Raw genomic sequence first — 24744 nt, forward strand, 5'->3', positions numbered from 1 at the left:
TACGCAAGAAATAAACAAGAACAAAACTAAAGTAATGAAATGTAGTAGAAACAATCTAGGTAGACCACGGAATATAAAAATAGGAAAAGAAAAGATTATGGAGGTAGAAGAATTCTGTTATTTGGGAAGTACAATTACTAAAGATGGACGAAGCAGGAGCGATATAAAATGCCGATTAGCACAGGCGAAACGAGCTTTCAGTCAGAAATGATAGAGTCATTTCAGAATCTGTCGTAAGTAAAACGCCGAAGGTCAAGGTGCATCAAAAATGTACAAGGACGCCCCGATAATTTTCGGCTACATCGGCAATTCTGATGACGTAATTTGTTTTTATTAAATAATATTTTAATACAGGTAAAAGTAAAAAAAAGTTTTGAAATTGGTTCCTTCTTTTTATTTTAAATTCAAATATATATTCTAAAGCAATAAGATTACTAAGGTACGTCAGGAGGGATCTGTTAGAACGACTAAAAACAACTGTAATACCATTGACCAGTCAGAAACACAGAAAAGTAATTAACGTGTTTTTCAATAGTTATAACAAAGTTGTTTGTCTATAATTTTGACGTTGGAAAGATTAACATACGTCACTAGTGAGTCGCTCAGGCTGTAGCGAGTAAACACTCCGATATCATTGACCAATCAGAAACACAGAACAGTAATTTAGATGTTTTTCAATCTTGTAACGTCATACGAAGTAAAAGACGTACCTCAGTCTCGCCGAATACGTTCAAGTGTGCACATCTCATCCCTGTGGAACTTTGAACAATCTTCTAGAAGACAAAACCACACAATTTAGGACATTATTTTAAGTGAGGAACATTTATTTTATTGCACACAACATAATTTTATTTTTTTTAATATATCGGTTTTAAATTAAACATTTCTTTCTTAATCTACAGGTTAATGAAAATGAAAATTTAACGTGTTTTTTTAAAGCACGTTGTTACAATTTTTTTGTTGAAATTTTTACAGTTTTTTAATGATTTTTTAAAAAAATTATAGATGATAAATAATAATTTTCCATTTTACATAATTTGTTTCATTAAAAATTAGAGGGGTGATGTAATCTTTTTTTGAAATGGATACATAACGTGCTAACGTGGCAAAATTTTTATAAAATTAATTACCGATGAATTTTATGTAGGAACTAAAATGAATTTTATTCAAAAAAATGCTATAAAATATATTGATATTTTCAATAATTTTATAGGAATTGCCTAAGTTTTATATTACATCTGGATACATTATTTGTATAAATAGTAATGTAATTTATGTGTACTGAATAGACATGTTTTTTCTTGCGCTTGGCTACCTTTAATGTCTACTGAAAATAAGTATAAATACCTTAGTACAATGAATATCTCGCAAGAACTATCAAATTTTATTGTTTGATGTATCAAACACTGTAATTAGGAAATATTTTTTAGAAACGGTATTAAGGAACAGTTGGTATTTTGAATTAGGAAAAGAATAATATGCAGTCCTATATCATCATATTTAAAATGCACTTATTCTTTTTTAGTTTTTTGAGATCATAATTGTGTTATTTCCCCACTAGAACAATCTGAATCTTTTTTCATACAAAATCATTGAACCAAATCTTATTGGACATCCACACATTTTCACATCTATGTTGTTCAATTTCTTTTTTCTGTAATTCTCTAGAAAATTCTAGAAATAAAATCCAATTATCCTTTTACAAATATTTTCCATTATTGCAGAGGTATTCTTCATTTATCTCTCAAGAGTTTATAATAATAAATTATCTTTTACCTTAATTAAAGATGAAATTTATTTTTGTTTCCTATAATTCTAATTTTTCCTGGACGTCGGTTGTAGTTAACTGCATTCATTTTTCGGCCTCTCGATTGTAACCTGATAAAGAAATCTTTTGTAAAGCTGTTTCATTGTGTAATCAACCGATCCATTTTAATTTTTTGCCTAAATTTATTTTAATTCTTTTAGTTCACTATTAAATTACATCAGAATATTCTAATCCAAATAAAACTTGTTCTAATCCATTTTCATTTGATCCATTAATGTTTAGTGAATTGCCAACTGGCACACACATTTCTGAATACTGTAATACAATCAAAAAAGTTTAATTTTCAAGCAGGTGCAAATTTTTTATTTATTCTGATAATACAGGTGACTAGGTAGAAAGACAAAATAAGGGCATAATATTTTTAATTACTCATTTTCCTTCTAAATGAATTTTAATCTACGCTTTAGTATATTTTTTATGCAATTCTTAACTTTGTTAGGTTAGGTACTATAGTGGTAAGGTACTGATGACATATACCCCTACCTTGTCACTACATTCATATCAAAAAGTTAGCCAATTATTTCAAATAATTTCTTCGTTGAAATCATTTACAATTTTTACTCTGCTTTTTCTTCTCAGTTACAATTATTTTACTGAATTTATTTAATTATGTATAGCCGTTAGTAAAACTTAATACAGGAAGAAAAATACAATCGCAGTTTATATTCATGCCTTTAAGCAAGTAGTCAAATTACCATATACTATAAAGGTTCCATTTATTTTCATAATAACAAGTAGTACAGTGTAATTTTGTTCTTTACGTGAATTATCGGTTTTTTAATAATGTAATGTAATACAATTTTTCAAAAAAAAAATAAGCATTATTTTCCTAACCTTTTAATTAAACTTTTAACTTTAACCTCTTTGGAGAGATGAATGTTTTTAATATGTATATTTCATATACAAATTATGTTTACACGGTTTTGTTGGCTCATATACAGTAATTTTAATAATATACATAAAATAATTAGGTAGCTTGTAATTGCATGTACTTGTTATGTAGCTAGTAATTTAATGCATTTTTACGTAGCTTGTAATTGCATGTTCTTTTTATGTAGCTTAGGAATATAACTGTTTAATCATAAAATATTTTTTTTTACTAACATACTAACAACATTAATTATAGTAATTTAAGTTTAGGTGATGGGTATTTTATGCATATCATTTATTCTGCTGTATTTGAGTTGAATATCTAAATTTAAATGTAATATAAAACGATTTTCAAGTATTTAATTAGAACTGTGTCTTCAAAGAGGTTAAACTATAATTGTTTTAAGGAAAAGTGTATATATACCACTTAACAGGCTGTTAATACAATTTCATCACTTATAAGTTTATTATTTTTACTGCAGTTTTTTTTTTTTAAATAAGCAGAATTTTGTGATTTCCTAATTCATAATATTGGCTTTTTTCAATCTTATTTGATCTGTGTATGTAAAACAGCCACGCATCTTATTTTCTTTGTGGATTCGATTTTATTTTATAATTACACTAAGTAATTTCTTAAATAAACAACCATATTTAACAACAAAATTAATTCTAAAATGTCCTTTTGATTATCTACATATAAACTAATTTATGAATATGACACCCTAAGATCTTTTTCTCACCCTAACCATCTAATGTTACATAAATCTATTTTTGACACCATCAAACAGTATTTGAAGTATACTGGTCTTCTACAGAGAACCATCAAGGAACTATTACAGTATATCAGTCAGGAATCATTCTAGTTGTATTTAAAAGGCCCATGACTATTACCGTTGATAATTTTTACAGGAATGTTAAACCTAAAAATACACTTTTGTGGGATACCTTCGTACTGTAAATTTTAGCCGAGCATTTGTATTACTCACCATTTTTTTATACCATTCTGTTTTTGTTGATATTATGGACAAACAATTGTTTTTTTGGGTCTCTTTCCTACTAACAATACTTTTTTGGAAGGGTGGTATTTTTGGGGAATGACAAGAAATTCACTAACACTTTTACAATGAAGTTGTTTTGTTGGTGTGGTTGTGATCTTTACATCAGCAATGTAAGAAATATTAATTTTATGGGTATATGTAACATACAACGGAATAAGATTGTTTTAATTAACTAGTTTAATAGTGGTGGAAATAAAATTCAAATGAAAATTAAGTGAAATAAATTGGTTGTTTGTCGATCGATTTTCAAAAATATGGTGTCATTTTGTTTAAAATTAAAGGCTTAATATTTTATCCAATAAAGCTTATTTTGATCAAATTCACGATTACTGAGATATATAAGGTAAAAAAATAAACATGGATGCAATATTTAAAAATATTTTTTAATATATTTACAACTTAATTTTTTATTTATTAAAGAAAATTTGTGAAAAAGGATCCATTAAACTGTATTTACGATTTTCAATCTCGGATACAAGTTTTTTTTTTAAAAAACAGAAACAGGCGGACAGAAGAAACCGAAGGATAAATCGCTTTTTCACAAAAACATTTGTTTTTTTTGTAAGTAGAATCCGAAAATGAATAGACTGGTACATCTTTGTGCTACACAGTGGATAACCTGTGTTGTTTCATATTCCTGAACTATAAATAAGATAATCCAAATTGTTTGAAGGATCACTTCCATAAACTTCATTGACCTTCAATCTTCCTTTTTCCTGTTTAGCTTCCGGTAATTACCTTTTAGATAATATTTCAGAGGATGAATGAGAATTATATGTATGAGTGTAAATGAAGGGTAGTCTTCTACAGTCTCAGTTCGACCATTCCTGAGATGTGTGGTTAATTGAAACCCAACCACCAAAGAACACCGGTATCCACGATCTAGTATTCAAATCCATGTAAAAATAACTGACTTTACCAGGACTTGAACGCTGGAACTCTCGACTTCCAAATCAGCTGATTTGGGAAGATGTTAATGATCCTGTAACTTTGAAGTATTTTCAAAGTTACGAGATCATTATGGTTACGGTTGATGGGCTTATATATAAGTACCGATTATTATTTCTAAATTATTTTGTATCAAAATCGGTGAGAATGCTACTAAAACTTTTTCAAAATTGAAAAGGTGTATGGAGATGACGTTCTATCACGAGCCCAAGTTTTTAGATGGTTTAAAGCATTTTCAGATGGCCGGCAATCAGTTGCGGACGAGCTCTGGAAGACCGTTAACATCAGAAATTGACGACAATGTTGAGCGAATCAGAGACTTGATACGGTACGACCGGCGATTAACTGTCAGAATGATTTCAGGACAATTGAATTTGAACCGTACCACTGTCCATCAAAGTTTAACAAACGAATTCGATATGAAAAAGTTTTGTGCAAAATTATCCCAAAACACTCCACACTGTTGAGCAGCTGTTCAACAACAGAGTGGAAGTGTGCCGCGATGTTCTACGGCGAATTGAAACTGATCCTGATTTTCTAAAAAATGTTATTACGGGTTATGATTCTTGAATATTTGAGTACGACCCAGAAACAAAACGCCAGAACAAGGTGTGGCACCCTTGAAACTCACCACGTCCAAAAAAAGCAAAAATGAGCAAATCAAAACCATGCTAATTTCTTTCTTTGATAGTAATGTCATTGTCCATAAGGAGTTTTTGCCGACAGGACAGACTGTAAATCAGTATGTTTACCGAGAAATTCTTCAAAGACTGCGGAAAAGAGTTGCCCGCGTGAGACCAGCCATCAAAGATAACTGGATGCTGCATCAAGAAAATGCACACCTTGACACGCTGCATTCTCAAGTAATTAGTTTTTGGCACAGAAAAACATTCCTGTAATTCCTCAACAACCTTAATTACCTGACTTGGACACAATTTTGGAACAGTAGAAACTGTTTAAAAATGTAACCGATCACGTGAAGGACATTCCGGTTTCTGAGTTCCATGAAGAGGTTTCTGAGGTGCTATGAAGAGGGGGAAAACCATTTGAAGCGTTGTGTGGCTACCAAAGGGAACTATTTCGAAGGTGATAGAATCCATGTATAATTTGGATGGTTTAAAAAAGTTTTTTGAATCAGTCTCATTGCTTTATTTAAAAAACTCGTATGTAAAATATAATTATTATTATAAATTAAGATCAATTACTATTTATGCATTTGTAATAATTTATTATATCTAAATAATTTTAATCTCTACAAAAATATAGAACCCACTATAGACTAAGACCAAGATGAATGACCAACATGAAATCCATTTCATATCTACCTTTGATCCCTGTTACACTTACAAAAAATCGTAAAAAATCTTGGCTAGCATAAAAGTAAAAGTAAAGCAGATGACAATGTTTCTTTGGAATAAATATACTATTTAAATGAATCAAAGTAATTTTTCAATATTTATAAAGAAATACAGGCAATAAATTTTACATTAATTTATTGATTGGTTTTTATTTCTTTTGGTTCTTTAAATGTATTTACAATTTACAAGTCTGATTACCTGTTTCTCTAGGTTTTAAAACCTTTCTTATGAACAGTACAGAAATGTTTTCTTAAGTGTTGCTAATTAACTGATTCAACCTTTTTCGACTATCTTGTTTCTGTGTAAATATTTTGTTTATAACTACGGTGTATTATTCACTTAAAAGTAGTACTTAAAAACGGATCTCGGGGAGACTCCAAACACTTGTAATATAAAATAACTGAATCGTTATTTACGCATTTAAAAACAAGAAATGGAAGAAAAATGGATGAAACTTTAGTGAATTTAGTTTGAAAACTTTCAGCCTTTCGAAGATTAATGTCGTACCAACAAAATAAAAATCTTAAAAAATTAAACCCTGATTTTTAAATGTTTGGGTCAACATTTAAGAGGTGATTATAAAAAAATTAACAATAACAAAATTTCTATAAATATTTTTTTCTTTATTAAATATATTGATAAATATATATTTTACTAAATTTACATAAAAATATAGTACAAAAATTAGGAAGACATAAAATATTTTATTAAAAATTAAAATATTTTCAATACAAATAATGTTACCGTTTTGAATAAATGTCATCAATTTCATTAGTTACTTTCATTAAAAAAATAATTCATTAAGATCTTGAATTTTCGGCAAGGCGGCCCTTTATCATTATGATTTATTTCTGTTTTTTTTTTTACTTATTAACTTATTTATTATTTTTTATACTTTATAATTAGTGTTAACTTGTTTCTTTCCGTTTAATTTTTTCCTTTGGGTTTTAGTCTCTTTAAGTATTTACATTAGTTTAATATTGTTCTTCAATTTCTGTTTTACTCTTCACTTCTTGATTTATGAATTATTGTAAATGTTTAGAGGAGGGGGCCCTCCACCCCACCACACTTTATCACCACCCCAGAATAACCATGTTATTCATCCAATTCTGTTTACTTTTCACTTCTTGATTTATGAATTATTGTAAATGTTTAGAGGTGGGGGCCCTTCTCAGCACCTCACTTTATCGCCACCCCAGAATAACCATGTTATTCATCCAATTCTGTTTCCCCTTCACTTCTTGATTTATGAATTATTGTAAATGTTTAGAGGTGGGGGCCCTCCTACCCACCACACTTTATCACCACCACAGAATAACCATGTTATTCATCCAATTCTGTTTACTTTTCACTTCTTGATTTATGAATTATTGTAAATGTGTAGATGTGGGTGCCCTCCTCCCCACCTCACATTATCACCACCCCAGAATAACCATGTTATTCATCCAATTCTGTTTACTTTTCACTTCTTGATTTATGAATTATTGTAAATGTTTAGAGGTGGGGGCCCTCCTCCCCACCTCACTTTATCAGCACCCCAGAATAACCATGTTATTCATCCAATTCTGTTTCCTCTTCACTTCTTGATTTATGAATTATTGTAAATGTTTAGAGGTGGGGGCCCTCCTCCCCACCTCACTTTATCACCTCCCCAGAATAACCATGTTATTCATCCAATTCTGTTTACTTTTCGCTTCTTGATTTATGAATTATTGTAAATGTTTAGAGGTGGGGGCCCTCCTCCCCACCTCACTTTATCACCTCCCCAGAATAACCATGTTTTCATCCATTTCTGTTTCCTCCTCACTTCTTGATTTATGAATTATTGTAAATGTGTAGATGTGGGTGCCCTCCTCCCCACCTCACATTATCACCACCCCCAGAATAACCATGTTATTCATCCAATTCTGTTTACTTTTCACTTCTTGATTTATGAATTATTGTAAATGTTTAGAGGTGGGGGCCCTCCTCCCCATCTCACTTTATCACCACCCCAGAATAACCATGTTATTCATCCAATTCTCTTTCCTCTTCACTTCTTGATTTATGAACTATTATAAATGTTAAGAGGTGGGGGCCCTCCTCCCCACCTCACTTTATCAGCACCCCAGAATAACCATGTTATTCATCCAATTCTGTTTCCTCTTCACTTCTTGATTTATGAATTATTGTAAATGTTTAGAGGTGGGGGCCCTCCTCCCCACCTCACTTTATCACCTCCCCAGAATAACCATGTTATTCATCCATTTCTGTTTACTTCTTGATTTATGAATTATTATAAATGTTTAGAGGTGGGGGCCCTCCTCCCCACCTCACTTTATCTCCTCCCCAGAATAACCATGTTATTCATCCAATTCTGTTTACTTTTCACTTCTTGTTTTATGAATTATTGTAAATGTTTAGAGGTCACTACTCACTTCTTTATTCATGCATTTTTGTAATAATGATCATTGGACAATTATCATGGAAAAAATGAGGCCGCAACATGTTTATATGTTTCTAATCATCACCATTTATAATTCAAAAAATCAATGTTCTGTTCGCCAAACTTGTAGAGTACTTAGTCATGTTTATGGTGCACGTAATCGTCCATCAGAGCAACTTATTCGTCCCAATGTTGATAATTTTTTAAAAACATTCATTCTACTCGATGAAAAACCAACAAGACCTGTATGTACAGACGAAAATATCGGTGTTGTCAGTGATAGTTTTCAAGAAGAACCGAATTATCCAAACCACATACTGCTCCCAAATTATTCCATTCATTTAAACAATTTTGCGACTAAATTATTTGACGTAATGTTCTAGTGAATTGTCCTCCAAGATCATGTGACTTAACATCAGTGGATTATTTTCTTTGGAGATGTTTTGCTCTCTGTTTATGCTGATAAACCAACAACAAATCACGCTTTGGAAGCAAACATCTTGTTATTAACAACATAGGTCCAGAATTACTTTTAATTTGGTTCAAAATTGGAATTGTCGAATCTAACTAATCGTGGTTGACATATGCCGGAACTTATTTTCAAAAATTAAACGGAAAAATTATCTTTGAGATAAAAACAAAATTGTCTTCTAACTTACCTTTTCATGTGTTTTATTTCAATTCAAAATTCTATCACTCTAAAACAAACACCCATTATAAATGTTGTAAATATGTACCACTTGTCTTTTCCAGGTCTTCTTTATAACGTCTTTACCTTATTTGAAGCTTTTGTTTTATTTACTTATTATAAAATTTATTTTTTAATTTATGTAACTTGTAATTATCTTTAGTTTTTAACCGATATTTTACACATGCACTTTTATTAGATATTTGAATATAATTAAATATTTAAATTACATGACGTTGCTGTGTTACGAATTAAACACTGTTAATTATTATTTTAATTTTTATTAATAAAAAATAGAAATACTTTAATTAGTTCATATGTAATAAAAAATTTTATAATGTTATATTTTTTATAGATCCATTGAAAGTAGTAAAAAACGTTGCTGGCTGTTGTAAGGGACAAATACTGCATGGCTCTCCTGGTGACAGACTTGCATGACGAAATATGATGTCCCAAAAATTGGGTGTGAGGTGTTTTGCTAATATATGTGTGTTTTGCGCCGCTTTTGACCTTATATCTCGGGATAGACTGCCCCTACTTTCTACAAATTTGGCCCAAATATTATACGGGTCGTCTATATAGTAGTAGTATTTAAAAATTTTTAAAAATAAGAGTTTTAAATTTTAACTTCGTTATACCTTCAATCTACGGTATAGGAACATAACTTAGTAAAAATTATCGAGTAAAAATGATGGTTAAACGCAGAACTATCTCGGTAAATGTTCTCTTTATACAGCCAAAATTTAATCACAACTATACGAATGTAATATTTTAAAGAACATTTCATTTGATTATGCTTTTTCTATCAAACTTTAATATTTCAACTGTATGCGTAAATATAAGATCATTTGTATTTAAAGTCCATCCCGATTATCTACGTTGATCACTAACATTAATTTTTGTCTTCAAAAGCACACAAATGTTTCATATTCATACCTATACACAAAGTATAGCTTGTCCAAGCCGAATTGGCACAGATCTGGCCTAAAGGCCTAAGTAAGGTATATAACTACATTTTTTAAACCATCGTGATTTTAGTTATTGTAAAAATAACACGTACAAGCCAAGCATTATAACTCAGAAAATGAGTCAATCACCTTTCTGAGAATCATTCAATTGTGTGGCGAGACTGACTATAAAAAAATTTGACAAAATTCACAAACAACTGCCGACGATGAAAACGATAAGGTTAGCGCTTAAAAATGCCATTGGTTTTTCAGGAATAGAGACTTATTTGACTAAAATAATGGGAAAGCTGTCTGAGCGACATGACATAAGATTTAAAAGTATTCAGTATCGTGACTACCGTAAAAATGTTTAGAACCGAAAATAGGCCGAGAATATATCTCGACAAATCTTTCTCTCACTACATCGTAGTGTTTTGATTCAGGTGATGGATAAAAGTTACTGTTTCAAAAGGCAGCAAATTTATTATTCGGAGAAAATCGCAGAAAATGGTCGAATATTAATTAAAAGGTTTCAGTTAGGAAATTAAATTTGACATAAAAAATGTATATATATAATTAAATCAAATTAAAATTAAAAATGTAATAAAGTTCAAAATATTAACATTGAGGTGATTAAAATATAAAAATATTGTGTTCTGCGATCCAATAATAACACCACAACACATCTTAAGAAGGCCTATTCGTTGTTAGGTAATGAAGCAAATATTATGCTAAAAGCATGGCACGAGTAGATAATCGGAACTGCGGCTGTGGCTGCCGTAAACATGAATATTCGTTGCGCCGCCTGTACGTTGCCTGATCAAAGAAATCTATAATATAAAGAACTTCTTAAAAGGTTCAAACCCAGCCAATCCGCCACAGTAATGAGAAAGTTACCATAGAGGTGAAACGTTATACCTTACCGATTGGAACTGTTAAAGAGCGGTAAGAAAAAAGATACTGAGATACCTGGGCCATATATATATACAGAATCGATGAACAAAGAGTAAATAAACAAACATTCATTAAACTCTGGAAACAAAAGAGCAACCATGGGTACGTATAACGGCGAGGAAAGTAAAGAATTACACAAAAAATGAAATGGCCGGAAAAAAGAAAGATCAAAACGCAGAAAGAATAAAAGAATATATATTGAGAGAAAAGAAAAATAAACTAGAAGAAATCATATTTACTTGCTTCATTGTTGGACTAACTTAAAAAAAATAAAATTAATATATTTTAGAAGTGAAAAATATAAACAAATTAAAATATAAACAAAATTAAAAAATTATATGTATATATATATATATGTAAGTAAAAGAGGAAGAGCGTTTTTTAAATTCACTTCATTAAAGCAAAAACTTTAATGAGTTGAATTAATGTATTGTGAACTGTGATTGTCTATCTCTGTGTGAGATGGGTTTGAACTGAGTGATTATGAACATCTAAAACCAATTTCTAGATGTTTTGAGTTTCATTCCAAGTTTTCGAAGGTTAAAATTGTTTTTTGATTTATTTTTGAAACCCTATAATTTTTTTTATTTCATTGTGACAAATGTAGAAATCAAACTGATATTTGGTGAAAATAATTTTCATGTCAATAAACCGATTTCTAGATTTTTGCAATCCGTCCTTGAAGGGGAATGAGCAAAATAAGTTGTATATAAGTCGACGACAACAGCGGCGGGCGGTGGTTCAACCGCCATCTTGTGACGTCACTCCTGGCGCGCAGTACGGTAGTCTATTAGTAAGTCTGCAAACAAAAAAAATTATTAGTTTGAAAAATAATGATAATATTATTGTTGCATTTCCACACCACCCAAGAGGTAGCAACTGCAGCGCGTTGAGATTTTTTTTTATTAGAGTGAAATCTCTCCCCGATAGGCCTACAAAACACTCGTACAAAAAAAAGCAAATGATTTAAAATATAAGCTAAAAATTAAGTTGGATACTATAAAAATTACTCCGAATAAAAATAAAGAGAGACTTGTATTCTGTGTAGTAACAAGAAAAAAATATTTAAACACTCTCCTCACCATTTGCAACATAATCCGATAGTAGATAAATCTATTACCACATCATGTCGCGGGCCTTGGAACCACTGCATTCAATAAACGTAACTAAATATCGTTTTATTTCTTGTTTTCTTTAAAAGAAAACGTTTTAAAAAAAACAATACTTCAAGTATATTTCATCCTTTTACAAATATCCAGTACGGCAATCAGAACAAAATCAAACTCAAAATTTCTACACAATTTTTTCCTCAGTCACCATATTTTACAAAGAAATAACATTAATCTACTTCCTCTATAGTTTGAAATATGTTGTTATCAATTAATTTCTGATATACCAGTTCTGTACCTCCCTCTCTGAATAGCTGAACTCGTACAAGTGGCTCCCGTTGCTGTAAAAAAAATTCATAACTGCAGAAAAAATTTAAACAAATTATTTATATAAAAGAAAAATGTTCACTCGTATGATCTATAAGGTTTAACAAAATTTCAAAGCACAAGGAACATCTGCAAGAATTATCATCAGAAAGAGCCTGGATCAAGCTGCATAATTAACATTAATATAACATGCATTCTGGTAATACTTTGATCATTTTTTTTCTGTAGCTTTATTGGTATCGCTCATCCAGCTACTGAATTTAACTCTCTCGATAAATGAATTTAGGCAAAGCAAACCAACATAGAGCTGCTCATGGTTATAGTTGTCTCCCATATGTCCTACTTTATTTTTTGCTTAGGTTAAATAAAGTTCATAATAAATGTGAAATTTTTTTAGTAATATTGGATTCGTATATTACAGTACAGATTGTAATCGTGTACAAAATGAAGTAGGCCTTACTTGCTGATGATCACTATTGTATAAAAAAAAATCTAAAATTACATCGCTAAGAGAAATTGATGCTCAACTGCCAAAGATAGTAATTTGACTCGACACACTTGAGGTAAAGTTGAAGCACTTCCTCAGTAGTTTCATTATGTATTATTAAGAAATAATTGCAATTATTCATTTGAGATAAATTTTGAAGTTTGATAAAAGCAACTATTTCAATATATATTTTGATGTAAACTTTTTTTTAGGTCTTCTTTTAAAGAATTCCTCTAATCACAGGAATACTAACTTTATCTGTAAAACAGCACATTGAAAGGGGCGGGGTAATATTTTACAGATTTTAAATTACTGCTACAAAATACAGATAAATCTCTTTCAATTATTTGACTGGCATGTGTTAAAAAATTCCCAGTGGTTTTATGTCATGAACATAGAAATTTATTTTTTTTTTAATTCTGAACTTTCTAGATCCCATTATCGATCCAACTGCTTCATTTGTTAAAAAGAATTTTATTTACATTTTAGAGATTTGGAAGTTGCAACAGATTAATCTAAGCAGCAATAATTGGTTATCTAATGCTTTGAGTGACCAGAGAAGAGCAGTGTAGATGCTTATTCGAGTTTCAGTAATAACAAACATTAAAACATAGTTTGTGTATTAAGTTTTATTGTGCTAGCAGAGTTAAAGTATCAGATTATTGAATCAAAGAGATAGTGAGACAAAGTCAATTTAAATTAAATGATGATATTAAAATATCATTCTGGATAATACTAGTATTCTGTATAAACAAGTGAACAAGTCAATCTAAGAATTTTCCTTCTTTTGAAATTGCTAAATCACAACTACTACTAATAGAGTAACAGAGGGTACAGTATAGTTATGCATATACATTTTTAGTTTTGATACATTTTTTTTTTTTGTCTAATTGTACTTTCACAAACGCAATATGTAAACGCTTTATAGTATGTATACTAATAATGTTGGGGCGACATATATTTATGTTCTTTATGATAGCCAGCTGTGTTCCAGCTGGCTCTGAACACCCAAATACTCAAAATATAATTGTTTTAAATATCTTTTTATTTATTTTCATAAGTGTTTATCATAGCACAAAACAAAAAAACATTAAGAAGAAGAAACTAACATAATACCTAAATACTACTGTAAATATTAAGCATTTTTACTTTCAAAATTACATGGAAATAGCAATTACAGATCTTTCTTGAGCTACAAGAGGTCATGTGTAATAAGTTTCCATTTGTGTATTACTGTCTAAGGAATGAAATTGAGATTATTTTTTTCCTATCTCACTGCCATACCTCTTCAGCCTTTTTTGCAATATTATTAATTTCTCTATAAAGTAAAAGTTACAATATTTGAATCATTATAAAGTGAGGATAATGCTTTGCTTGAAACATGTGGTAATCAGTAAAATGATACAAAATATTAATTATGTATTCCAGATACTAAATGATATTAAGTTTGTATAACAAAAATTTATGTAAACATATGAATCTACACATGGCAAATTATTATTAAATTTATAATTAGATTTGAACCAGGATTCTGCAATATGTATTTGTCTTACCCTGAGTCTCCCTTTTGTTTGATAAGAATGTTCAAATTTTTACTACTGTAAATCAAAGACACACTGCTTATCATATTGATAAGAGAAACGTAGTATTATGAACAATATGATAATTATTACCTAACACAATACTTTTATAGCACTTAATTATGCTTTTGAAAATCAATTTAATCATATAATAAAAATGAACCTATAGTATTAGAAACACACTATTACCTTCACTTTAACTAACAAAGGAGAAACAAAAATATTTTCTTGAAGAAGTTCAACACAAGTTTTAATGTCATAGTCTTCATTGTGTTTAACACCCCACAGGAAGCACTGCAGTCCTTGTTTAGGTACAGCCATCCACTCTTCTTTTATTGCTAATACTCTGCATCAGAATAAATTAATTTTTTGAAGTGGAAGATAAGACAATTAATAATTAGATACACAATAAATAGTGGGCTTGATAATATTAACTAAACACAGTTATGAAAATTTCATTAGGCCCTCCCAAACAAAAGAAAAAGTAACTTATCAGATAACATGTTACATTACCAAAAGCAAAAGTTTCTTATAATTAAATTATAATAAATAAATTAAAGACACAATTTTTTAAACAAATTAACATCAGTTACTTTAACCGCACATTTAATCTCTAAATAACATATAAGCCTGTAAAAATAATTTGGCTAAGCCTGTAAAATAATTTGGTTGCGATTAAATTCTCTCTGAAAAGTTAAAAGAATGCTGACAAGTCAGCATGACTTTTTTGAGTACCAAAAATAATTTTAGCATTAGGAGCACTCCAAGAAGTAATTGTAAGTTAAGGAACATAGCAAAAATATGTAGTTCTAACATTGCTGCTAGCGGAATAGTTTATTCGTTTTCTCAAAAGAAATGGCACCTTAGAACTTATATGATAAACTGGAAATATGCTTATTCAACGTAAGATTGATTAAGATTCTCAAAATTTTAAAAGAGTATGAATTCACCAATATTTTAATAGAAAGGAGATAATAACTTTCTTTTTAATATAATTGATAGCAAGTTGTCAGCAGATAATCAACAAAATTATAAATTTAAAATAAACTGAAAATTTTATGTGTTAATATCTCTTACACTTGTAATCAAGGTACTTAAGGTTGTACCTCTTAACCTTGCAATTTGCTCTCTTAACCTTGTAATCAAGGTTAATATCTCACACTTGTAATAAAACTGGCACAGCAAAATATGCTTTAAAAATATAGGGAAAATGTTTTCAAAACAATAATGATCAAGAGAAATACTGAAATTGATTTGAGTAATATTTATTCTATCTTATAAAATAAATAATATTTAGAGTCTATTTTCTAGGATGTTGGAATATTTATTTCACGTTCACTGTGGTACGGCACCTATATGTACCGTAAAAGGGAGTCGCTGTGTGCTTGTTGTCATTTGCGTAATTCCAGTACAATGCTCAATGGTAAGTTCTTTAATTTGACTTATACTGCACAGGCCTCACTGTTGTCGTATTGTACTTAACGACTGAGCATTACAGTACATAATGTGCAATTTATTTTTAGTCTTCAGTCATTTGACTGGTTTGATGCAGCTCTCCAAGATTTCCTATCTAGTGCTAGTCGTTTCATTTTGGTATACATTCTACATCCCTAACAATTTGTTTTACATATTCCAAATGTTGCCTGCCTGCATAATTTTTTCCTTCTACCAGTCCCTCCAATATTAAAGCGACTATTCCAGGATGCCTTAACATGTGACCTATAAGTCTGTTGCTCTTTTAACTATATTTTTCCAAGTGCTTCTTTCTTCATCGATTTGGTGCAACATCTCTTAATTTGTCACTTTATCCGGCCATCTGATTTTTAACATTCTCCTATAGCACCACATTTCAAAAGCTTCTAATCTTTTCTTCTCAGTTACTCCGATCGTTCAAGTTTCACTTCCATATAAAGTTACGCTCTAAACATATACTTTCAAAAATGTTTTCCTGATGTTTAAATTAATTTTTGATGTAAACAAATTATATTTTTGATTAAAGGCTCATTTCACCTGTGCTATTCAGCATTTTATATCGCTCCTGCTTTGTCCATCTTCAGTAATTCTACTTCCCAAATAACAAATTCTTTTACCTTCATAATCTTTTCTCTTCCTATTTTTACATTCAGTGGTCAGTCTTCATTACTTTTACAACATTTCATTACTTTCGTTTTGTTCTTGTTTATTTTCATGCGGTAGTTTTTGCATAGGACTTCATTCATGCTGTTCATTATTTCTTCTAAATCTTTTTCACTCTCAGCTAGAATTACTATATCACCAGCAAATTATAACATCATTATCTTTTCATCTTGTACTGTTACTCAGGATCTAAATTGTTCTTTAACAGCATTAACTGCTAGTTCTATGTAAAGATTAAAAAGTAACAGGGATAGGGAACATCCTTGTCAGACTTCCTTTTTTATTAGAGCTTCTTTCTTATGTTCTTCAATTATTACTGTTGCTGTTTGGTTCCTGTAAATGTTAGCAATTGTTCTTCTATCTCTGTATTTGAACCCTAATATTTTTAAAATGCTGAACATTTTATTCCAATCTACATTATCAAGTGCCTTTTCTAGGTCTATAAATGCCAAGTATGTTGGTTTTTTTTTTTAATCTTACTTCTATTAATAATCTGAGTGCTAAAATTGCTTCCATTGTCCCTATACTTTTCCTGAAACCAAATTGGTCTTCTCCTAACATTTCTTCCACTCTCCTCACAATTCTTGTACAGAATTGTAGTTAAGATTTTTGATGCATCTATATTCTTCACATTTATCTGTTCCTGCTTTCTTTGGTATCATGACTATAACACTCTTTTTGAAGTTTGACAAAACTTCCCCTTTTTAATAAATATTACACACCAGTTTGTATAATCTATCCAACGCTTCCTCACCTGCACTGTGCAGTAATTCTACAGGTATTCTGTCTATCCCAGGTGCCTTTCTGCCATTCAAATCTTTTAATGCTCTCTTAAATTCAGATCTCAGTATTGTACAAGGGTAAATCAAATATAAAATTTTGTTAATTTATTAACAAAATTCCTTTACATTTTATATCATGAATAATAAAAGCATGTAGGTGCCCTTCATTGTATTATTCTGTATTTTGTAATCATTACATTAATAATTTGCTATGAAACAGCAAATTATTACAAACTGCCAATTAGTATTAAAGATTACAGATTCGTACAAATAATTACTAATGGCGTAAACAGATGATAAAGATCTTATGAATAATCAAATTTTTTAATCGAGATGCATGGTTTTTACTAATTGTAAGACATTTGATAACATCATTTACATTGTTCCCCAACATATTTAGTATATAGCTCCTAGTTTAAATTTGCAATGCAATGCCGCATAACAGATACAATCACAAGGATGTGGTGCACAGTTAGTTGGCACTCACAGTGAGCACAAACGGTGCATTTGTTTGAGTCATCAAACATCTATGAGTGAGTCTAGGTGTGTCCTATTTACACCACGATTCTAAGCGAGTTATTCTGTTCTGAAGCAGTCTCTCAACAGTAACTAGTTCTAGATGCTAAATAAATAGAAAAATCACCTACAAACAATGAACACATAAAGGTTTTTGCATACAGTTTGTTACACTATTTATGGCAATGGCAAACAAAGTAACACTTCCCTGTGGTATTCCGTTTTCTAGTGTGAAACTTTCAGATATTGTCAATTCAACTTCAACTCAAAAGGACCAATTATTGAGCAAACCCCCTGATGAATGCAAGGAGATTCCCTTTACCCCCTATGAAGTGTATTTAGGATTCCTTTCTTCCATGCCATGTCATTTACCTTTTGCAAATTGAAAAATACAGTAACCAGGCTTTGGTGAAGTAAAAAGGCACTTTGAATAAAAACCTCCAGGGCAACTACATGATCAACTGACAATCTATTTTGGCATAAACCACACTGATTGTTGTGGGACAATTACAGAATTTCTCTGAAGGTACCACACTAGATGACGGTTTATTTTTCATTCTATCACCTTGCACAGGATACTGGTCAAGGAGATAGGATTATAACTTGAGGAGCATGATTTATCTTCATCAGATTTCAGTACTGGAGTCACCAATGCTTCTGACCAAGAATCTGGAAACACCTGGTCAGAGAATATTCTATAATAGACACATAAAAGATGTTGTAATGCAGTAATTGGAAGATGTGATAACATACTGATATTATAATTTCTGGGTGAATTATCATGAGAATTATACAAGGCATACCTTAGCTCATTAAAAGAAAAGGGTATGTTTATTTCATTTTGCAAGTCTCTAATAATGAACAGGATATTTTTTACCTGCAACTTATATCTCACAACCTCAGGACAGTAATGATGTAAGTGAAACTGACCTAAACAACCTTCCAAACGTGTTCACTGCATCAATTGGTGCAATAATGAGGATTCTACTGCTAGTCAGTCCAAACAATTGCGGTGACTGTACCGATCCACACATGGCCTGAACCTTTCTCCAAACAACCAATAATGACGTTATATGAGAAATGGTATCTACTTAATTCATCCAAATTTCCATTTAGCATACTGAAACACTCAACGGCAGACAGTCCTCACATTGCAGAAGGCGCAGAGCAACTCAGTCATAGGTCTTTGACTGAAATTATGTAAAGCCCTGTCCCTATCCCTTAGTGCATTCCTGCAATCTTCATCCCACCAAGGAACAGCAGGGCACCTTGGCTTTCCAGGTGTTAAAGGAGTAAATTCATTTGTGCTATTGAGTATCTGGTGAGTAAACTTGGCAGTTGGTGGATTGCACTACCACTATTGACGTATTGGCCAAGGGAATCCTTGTGTCTGATCCAGCCTGCTTCCCAAACCACGTATCTGCATGGTTGACTTGGAGACAAATCACTATTACAGGCAGAAATAACAACCGGTCTGTGACTGCTTCCAAAGAAGTTTTTCTAAACACACCAGGTAAGACGTGGGAGTAGGGTTGCTGAACATAAGAGGCAGATCGATGCATTAAAATGTACCTGATGAAGATGATACAAATCCCTGTGACCCATTGTTCAATAAGCAGAGATCTAAGTTCTGCCTGAATCGATCAACTATAGTACCTTGGGAAGAATATGATGGCTTGAATAATGGTGGGCATTGAAAACGCCAATTATTAGCCTGAGTAAAGGGATCTGTGAAAATATACTGCATAGATCATCCTGACTGATATTGGAATTTGGTGGAAGATATAAATTGCAGATAATCATTTAAATGGCACCAATATCATCACTGAGACTGCAGGGATGTTTGTCATTAGTGGAATACGCACGACTAATATGATTTCCTTCAGGAAAACAGCCACACCTTCACGTCCTCTGCCCTCAGTTTGATGGTTGTATCTTTCGCAGACATAACTGCAAAAGGATACATCATCCTTTGGATGGAGGTGAGTCTCTTGTAAACACAGTAGCAAATGATTTTCTTCCTTTAGTAGGATTTCAAAATCCTCACTGCAAGAATGGAGACCGCAAAGATTCCACTGAATAATATTTGTAGCCATAAGAAATACTTTTTCCTATTATATATAAAAACTGCGTGCAGATTACTTTAGGATTATCGGATTTACTCGATTTTCTTTAGGATTATCTGGATTTATACTATTTGGATTTTATAATGCTTAAGAAGTGCTTTGCTTCTTTGGGCACTTCATCTGCCACCATAGTCTTGTAGAAACCTCAAGATGGTGGAAGGGACTTGAAAGCCTGGGTGTTCGGAGATGCTATGCCAGGCGATATTTTAACAAATCCCTTCACAGGGATCTTAGTTGTTTGCTGAGTAGTTGGTGCACCAGGAACTTTACGTGATGGTGTAACAACTGAAGTGGATTTAATAAACCACCATCAGTTTTTCTGGCAGAAGTTACTTGTTATTAGTACTCAATCCTGTAATAGCAGCCATGAGGAACTTAACATGTTCTGGCAAAGCTTCTACCAATTTGGTTAGTTCTTTACATGATGTGAATTCATTCTCCTTTTGTACATTGTTTGAGACATCCGTTACAAAACTAATACCAGGTTGTACAGGATTCCTCATGTAGAGTGATTTTCAGTATTCTCAACGTGCCAAAGGATACTTTCTGCTCAGTACAGATTTTTTTCTTCTTTACAAATGGGATGTTCTCGAGACCTTGTTGAGTGTGAACCTTTACAATTTATACATTTTTTTGCCTCAGTGCATGTGATGTCATTGTGTCCTGTACAGCTGTAATGCACACAACTTGTTCCTTTGTGCAACCAATTTTAGTGTGACCAAAACCCTGACATTGGAAGCAGCATCTGGGATATGGTCACACACGGACAAAAAGGTAACCAACTTTTATATGGTTAGGATCAGTTGGATTAGAAAAGGGTAGAACTACCCACCGGGTTGGTCTAGTGGTGAACGCGTCTTCCCAAATCAGCTGATTTGGAAGTCGAGAGTTCCAGCGTTCAAGTCCTAGTAAAGCCAGCTATTTTTACACGGACTTGAATACTAGATCGTGGATACCGGTGTTCTTTGGTGGTTGGGTTTCAATTAACCACACATCTCATCTCAGGTATGGTCGAACTGAGAATGTACAAGACTACACTTCATTCACACTCATACATATCACCCTCATTCATCCTCTGAAGTATTATCTAAACGGTAGTTACCGGAGGCTAAACAGGAAAAAGATAGTAAAGGTTAATTTGAATAAATAATTAAATTTCTAGTTTTGTGTTTCTACTTTATTCCTAACAGATTCCAGCAGCCATCATAAATTAACAGACCTATTACATAAAACCTTCTAATCACCATGGTGCCATTATAATACCTAAGTACCTAATTTTTCAATAAGCGATAATGGTTCATGAATGATGGAAATAATAATGAATGTTCACAACAGTTGATTAACTGAATTTTCAAGCCACAAGCCAGGATTACCTACTGACGCACATGTCTCATAAGGGTTCAATAATTCATCTCATTTTTTTATACATACAACTCTATAGACAATCAATGCTTATACAGGGGGAGCAGAGGAAACATGTGTTTTTTAAACTGCTAATAGTCAGCGGTGAGTGGGAGTATTGATCTTTGGTGACCTTTGGTGGACAGCCCAGACTATAAAGTTTCAGCAGCTATAGAGCGTAGAACATCGTGTGTTTGCTGTCAAGCAGTTTTTTTAAAAACAATGATTCTGTGGTCACGGTTCAACATCTTTTCCATCAAAATTTTAATGTCAAACGTCAAGGTACAGTTCTAGAATGAGACACCATACTCTGATGGGTTGAGGCATTTAGAGTACTAGATTAGTGATGAAGAAAAAACCACCTGGCCTTCCCCATTCGGTGTGAACTCTGGAAAATGTAGACGGAGTGAGAAGGGCAGTTCTTGCTAGCTCGAAACAATCCACTAGGCGACAGGCTGAAGCGCTGGGGTTACACGGTGATCTTAAATTTCGCCCATAAAAATAATGATCGTCCAGCAGCTAACTGAAAGGGATTTTGTGCATCGCAAAGAATTTTATGGCAAAATAAATGCCATTCTTATGGAAGATGCAAACGCCCTAATAATGATGAGTGATGAAACCCATTTCCATCTAGATGGCTATGTTAACATACAGAAATGTCGGTACTGGTGTTGAAGAACAATGTGAACTACACCAAAAACCTCTCCACAGTTCAAAAGTAACAGTGTGGTGCAGTGTCTCCAAGACAGGGATTGTTGGTACTTTTTTAAAGAGGGGGGAACCAAAGTTAGAGTGACATGAGTGTGCTACATTGATATGTAAAAGAACTTCCTGCATCCATAACTGGAAAGACATTGAGTGAACATGATAGAAATGTGTTTCCAACAGAATGGTACCACAGCTCACATGGCGAGAGCATCAATTGAAGTGGTTCGCCAAATATTTCTTGGACATGTCATTTCACGATTCAGTGATGTTTCTTGGCCCATGATCTCCTGATCTATCGATTTATGACTTCTTTTTTTGGGGCTATGTGAAATCGAGAGTGTATGTGAACAAGCCTCACACAATCGAAGACCTGAAAATTTCCATTCATCAAGAAACTGAAGCTGTGTAGAATGAAATGTTGGAGAAAGTAATGCAGAGCTTTGAGGAGAAGCTCCAAATTTACATCCGACAAGAAGGATGTCATCTTACTAACATTATTTTCTGAACCTAATTAAGGTATGTTGATTTCAAAAATACAGTAAAATATCATTATTTAATGTAAAACTTTTTTTTCTATAATTAAAACAACCGAAGTTATTCAATAGTGAAAAACATGCGTTTCCTCTGCTGCACCCTTTGTATTGAATCAAGTACAGAACTATATAATGAGTACCAAACTGAATGGAAATGAACTGAACTCAGAAATATCTATTACATAGGTTTTTGTACAAGCCATATTTAAATCAACAATAAACAGAGCATTTAGTAACAGGTTAGTGACATAGTTAGCCAGAAGTAGAAATCTTCACGTTTTAACTAAGGTCAGCTGCTCATGTAAGTTTCTAGCAGCCATCACTTCACCTAATAACAGATTACCATCACCTGAATGACTCTTCCATTTTTTTTTTTTTTTTTTTTTGAGGGTGAAAACAGTTTTGCATTATCATCACCTGAACTCTTTCCTAAAAACTTTAATAAACATTACCGATGTTGGAACCTAAAGCAGTTTCACCTGTTCACAACTGCAGCAGTATTATGAAAAATTCCACACTATGGTAAAATTTACCATCATACTCATGTTATATACTTTTATTTATTTTTAAATAATTAAAAAGAAATGTGGCTAAAAAAAAACTGTAGTACAATTAACCACCGGTTGGCTGAGCAGTTGTATGTATGCTTTTTTGAATCAGCTGATCTTAGCATTAGTCTAAGAATTTCCAGCAAGATTACAGTAATTTTCATTTTTATTTTCAATTTTCATCACTCTTAAAATTTGAAAAAAAATCTTCAAAGATTTTTTTCCAGTTTTAAGACAAAGACCTACCTTTTGTCAGGCAGAGCAAATCCTTGATCAATAAGATATTTATTTATTGAACGCCATTCATGTCTTGAAGGTTCAAGAGGACCGCCATCTATGGTATGCTTAATCCATAACTCAGCAGGTAATGACTTTTCCTCAGGATCCACTTCACCCTACAACACACAAAAACTCTTAAGGCTGCAAACAGTTCATCACAGAAATATGATAAATCTATTGTACTATTGGTTACTTTAGAGAACATCAAAGTATAGCTTTTTGGTCCTGGGAAATACTTACTCCTTATGACCTGATGGAACATAAACAACTATCTCAGAAAGCATCCTGGAAACTGAAAGATTCGTACTATGACACAGTTACAAAGACTAAAAAAAATTGTGTATATTCCCAAAGTTAAAATGATGATACAGCTACTTGTTTGCATAAAGTATCTGTTAATAACCTTAGAAGTAGATAAAACTTGAAATATATATAAAATAAACATATGTTCAGTTATTTCAATACTTCAACTCTCCAATTTTTTTTTTTCTGAACAAACTGGCAGATTATTATTGCCCACAATCCATGAATAGTGGAATGCTTATATTGTAAATTAACTGATGATTTTTAATTATCCAAAAATGAATTGAAGTTGAAAAAGCAAATATTTTTAAATTTGTACAAATGTCAAAGAATAACGAAAAAGTAATATTAGGTTGTAAAGACCATACAAACAGAGGAATGTATTAAAAATAGATATATATAAAAAAAAATATATATATATATGCAAATAACTATAATAATAACATTGAAACTACTTAAAACTGATATGAAATTTTCAACATTTACATAAGCACTTCATAAAATTAGTTAAATAACAATATAAAAATATTTTGATACAAACAAGTATATTGATACATACATAAGAAACTCGTGTATAACAACTGTGGATTTTACATGACGCTTAGAAATATGGTAGTAATCTGAATATACATCAGAGCTGATATGGAAAAACTAGGGAACAAAACTCGGTTGGAATACTCTGTCTTCAGCTGTGAACATAAAATAGAATGTATAACTGAATAGGTTTCTTAAATAAAACAAGGTACTTTGTACAATAGAATACTATAATTTATTGCATCTGCCTTTAGCTGTGAAAGCCCTAGAAAGGCTGTCATGTTAAAAATTATATTAAT

At 31.7% G+C, this 24744-nt stretch overlaps 1 protein-coding gene across 2 annotated transcripts in view; it reads right to left on the reverse strand.

Annotated features, from left to right (window-relative positions):
* Positions 1 to 12324: 12324 nt before the first annotated feature.
* LOC142320175 (RING finger protein 17-like) overlaps positions 12325 to 24744 on the reverse strand; it is a 42643-nt gene continuing 30223 nt past the window's right edge. Inside the window, exons 6-8 of one of the 2 annotated variants that reach the window (XM_075357855.1) lie at positions 23576 to 23724; positions 14769 to 14925; positions 12325 to 12526 (exon numbers count right to left, since the gene is read on the reverse strand). In XM_075357855.1, coding sequence (XP_075213970.1) covers positions 12416 to 12526; positions 14769 to 14925; positions 23576 to 23724 — 417 coding nt within the window. In that variant the 3' untranslated portion in view covers positions 12325 to 12415. Of the gene's footprint in view, positions 12546 to 14768; positions 14926 to 23575; positions 23725 to 24744 lie in introns of both variants that reach the window. The other variant, XM_075357856.1, reaches the window with a different exon arrangement.

The sequence above is a fragment of the Lycorma delicatula genome, chromosome 2, assembly GCF_047948215.1.
Source record: "Lycorma delicatula isolate Av1 chromosome 2, ASM4794821v1, whole genome shotgun sequence".
Taxonomy (NCBI): Eukaryota; Metazoa; Arthropoda; class Insecta; order Hemiptera; family Fulgoridae; genus Lycorma; species Lycorma delicatula.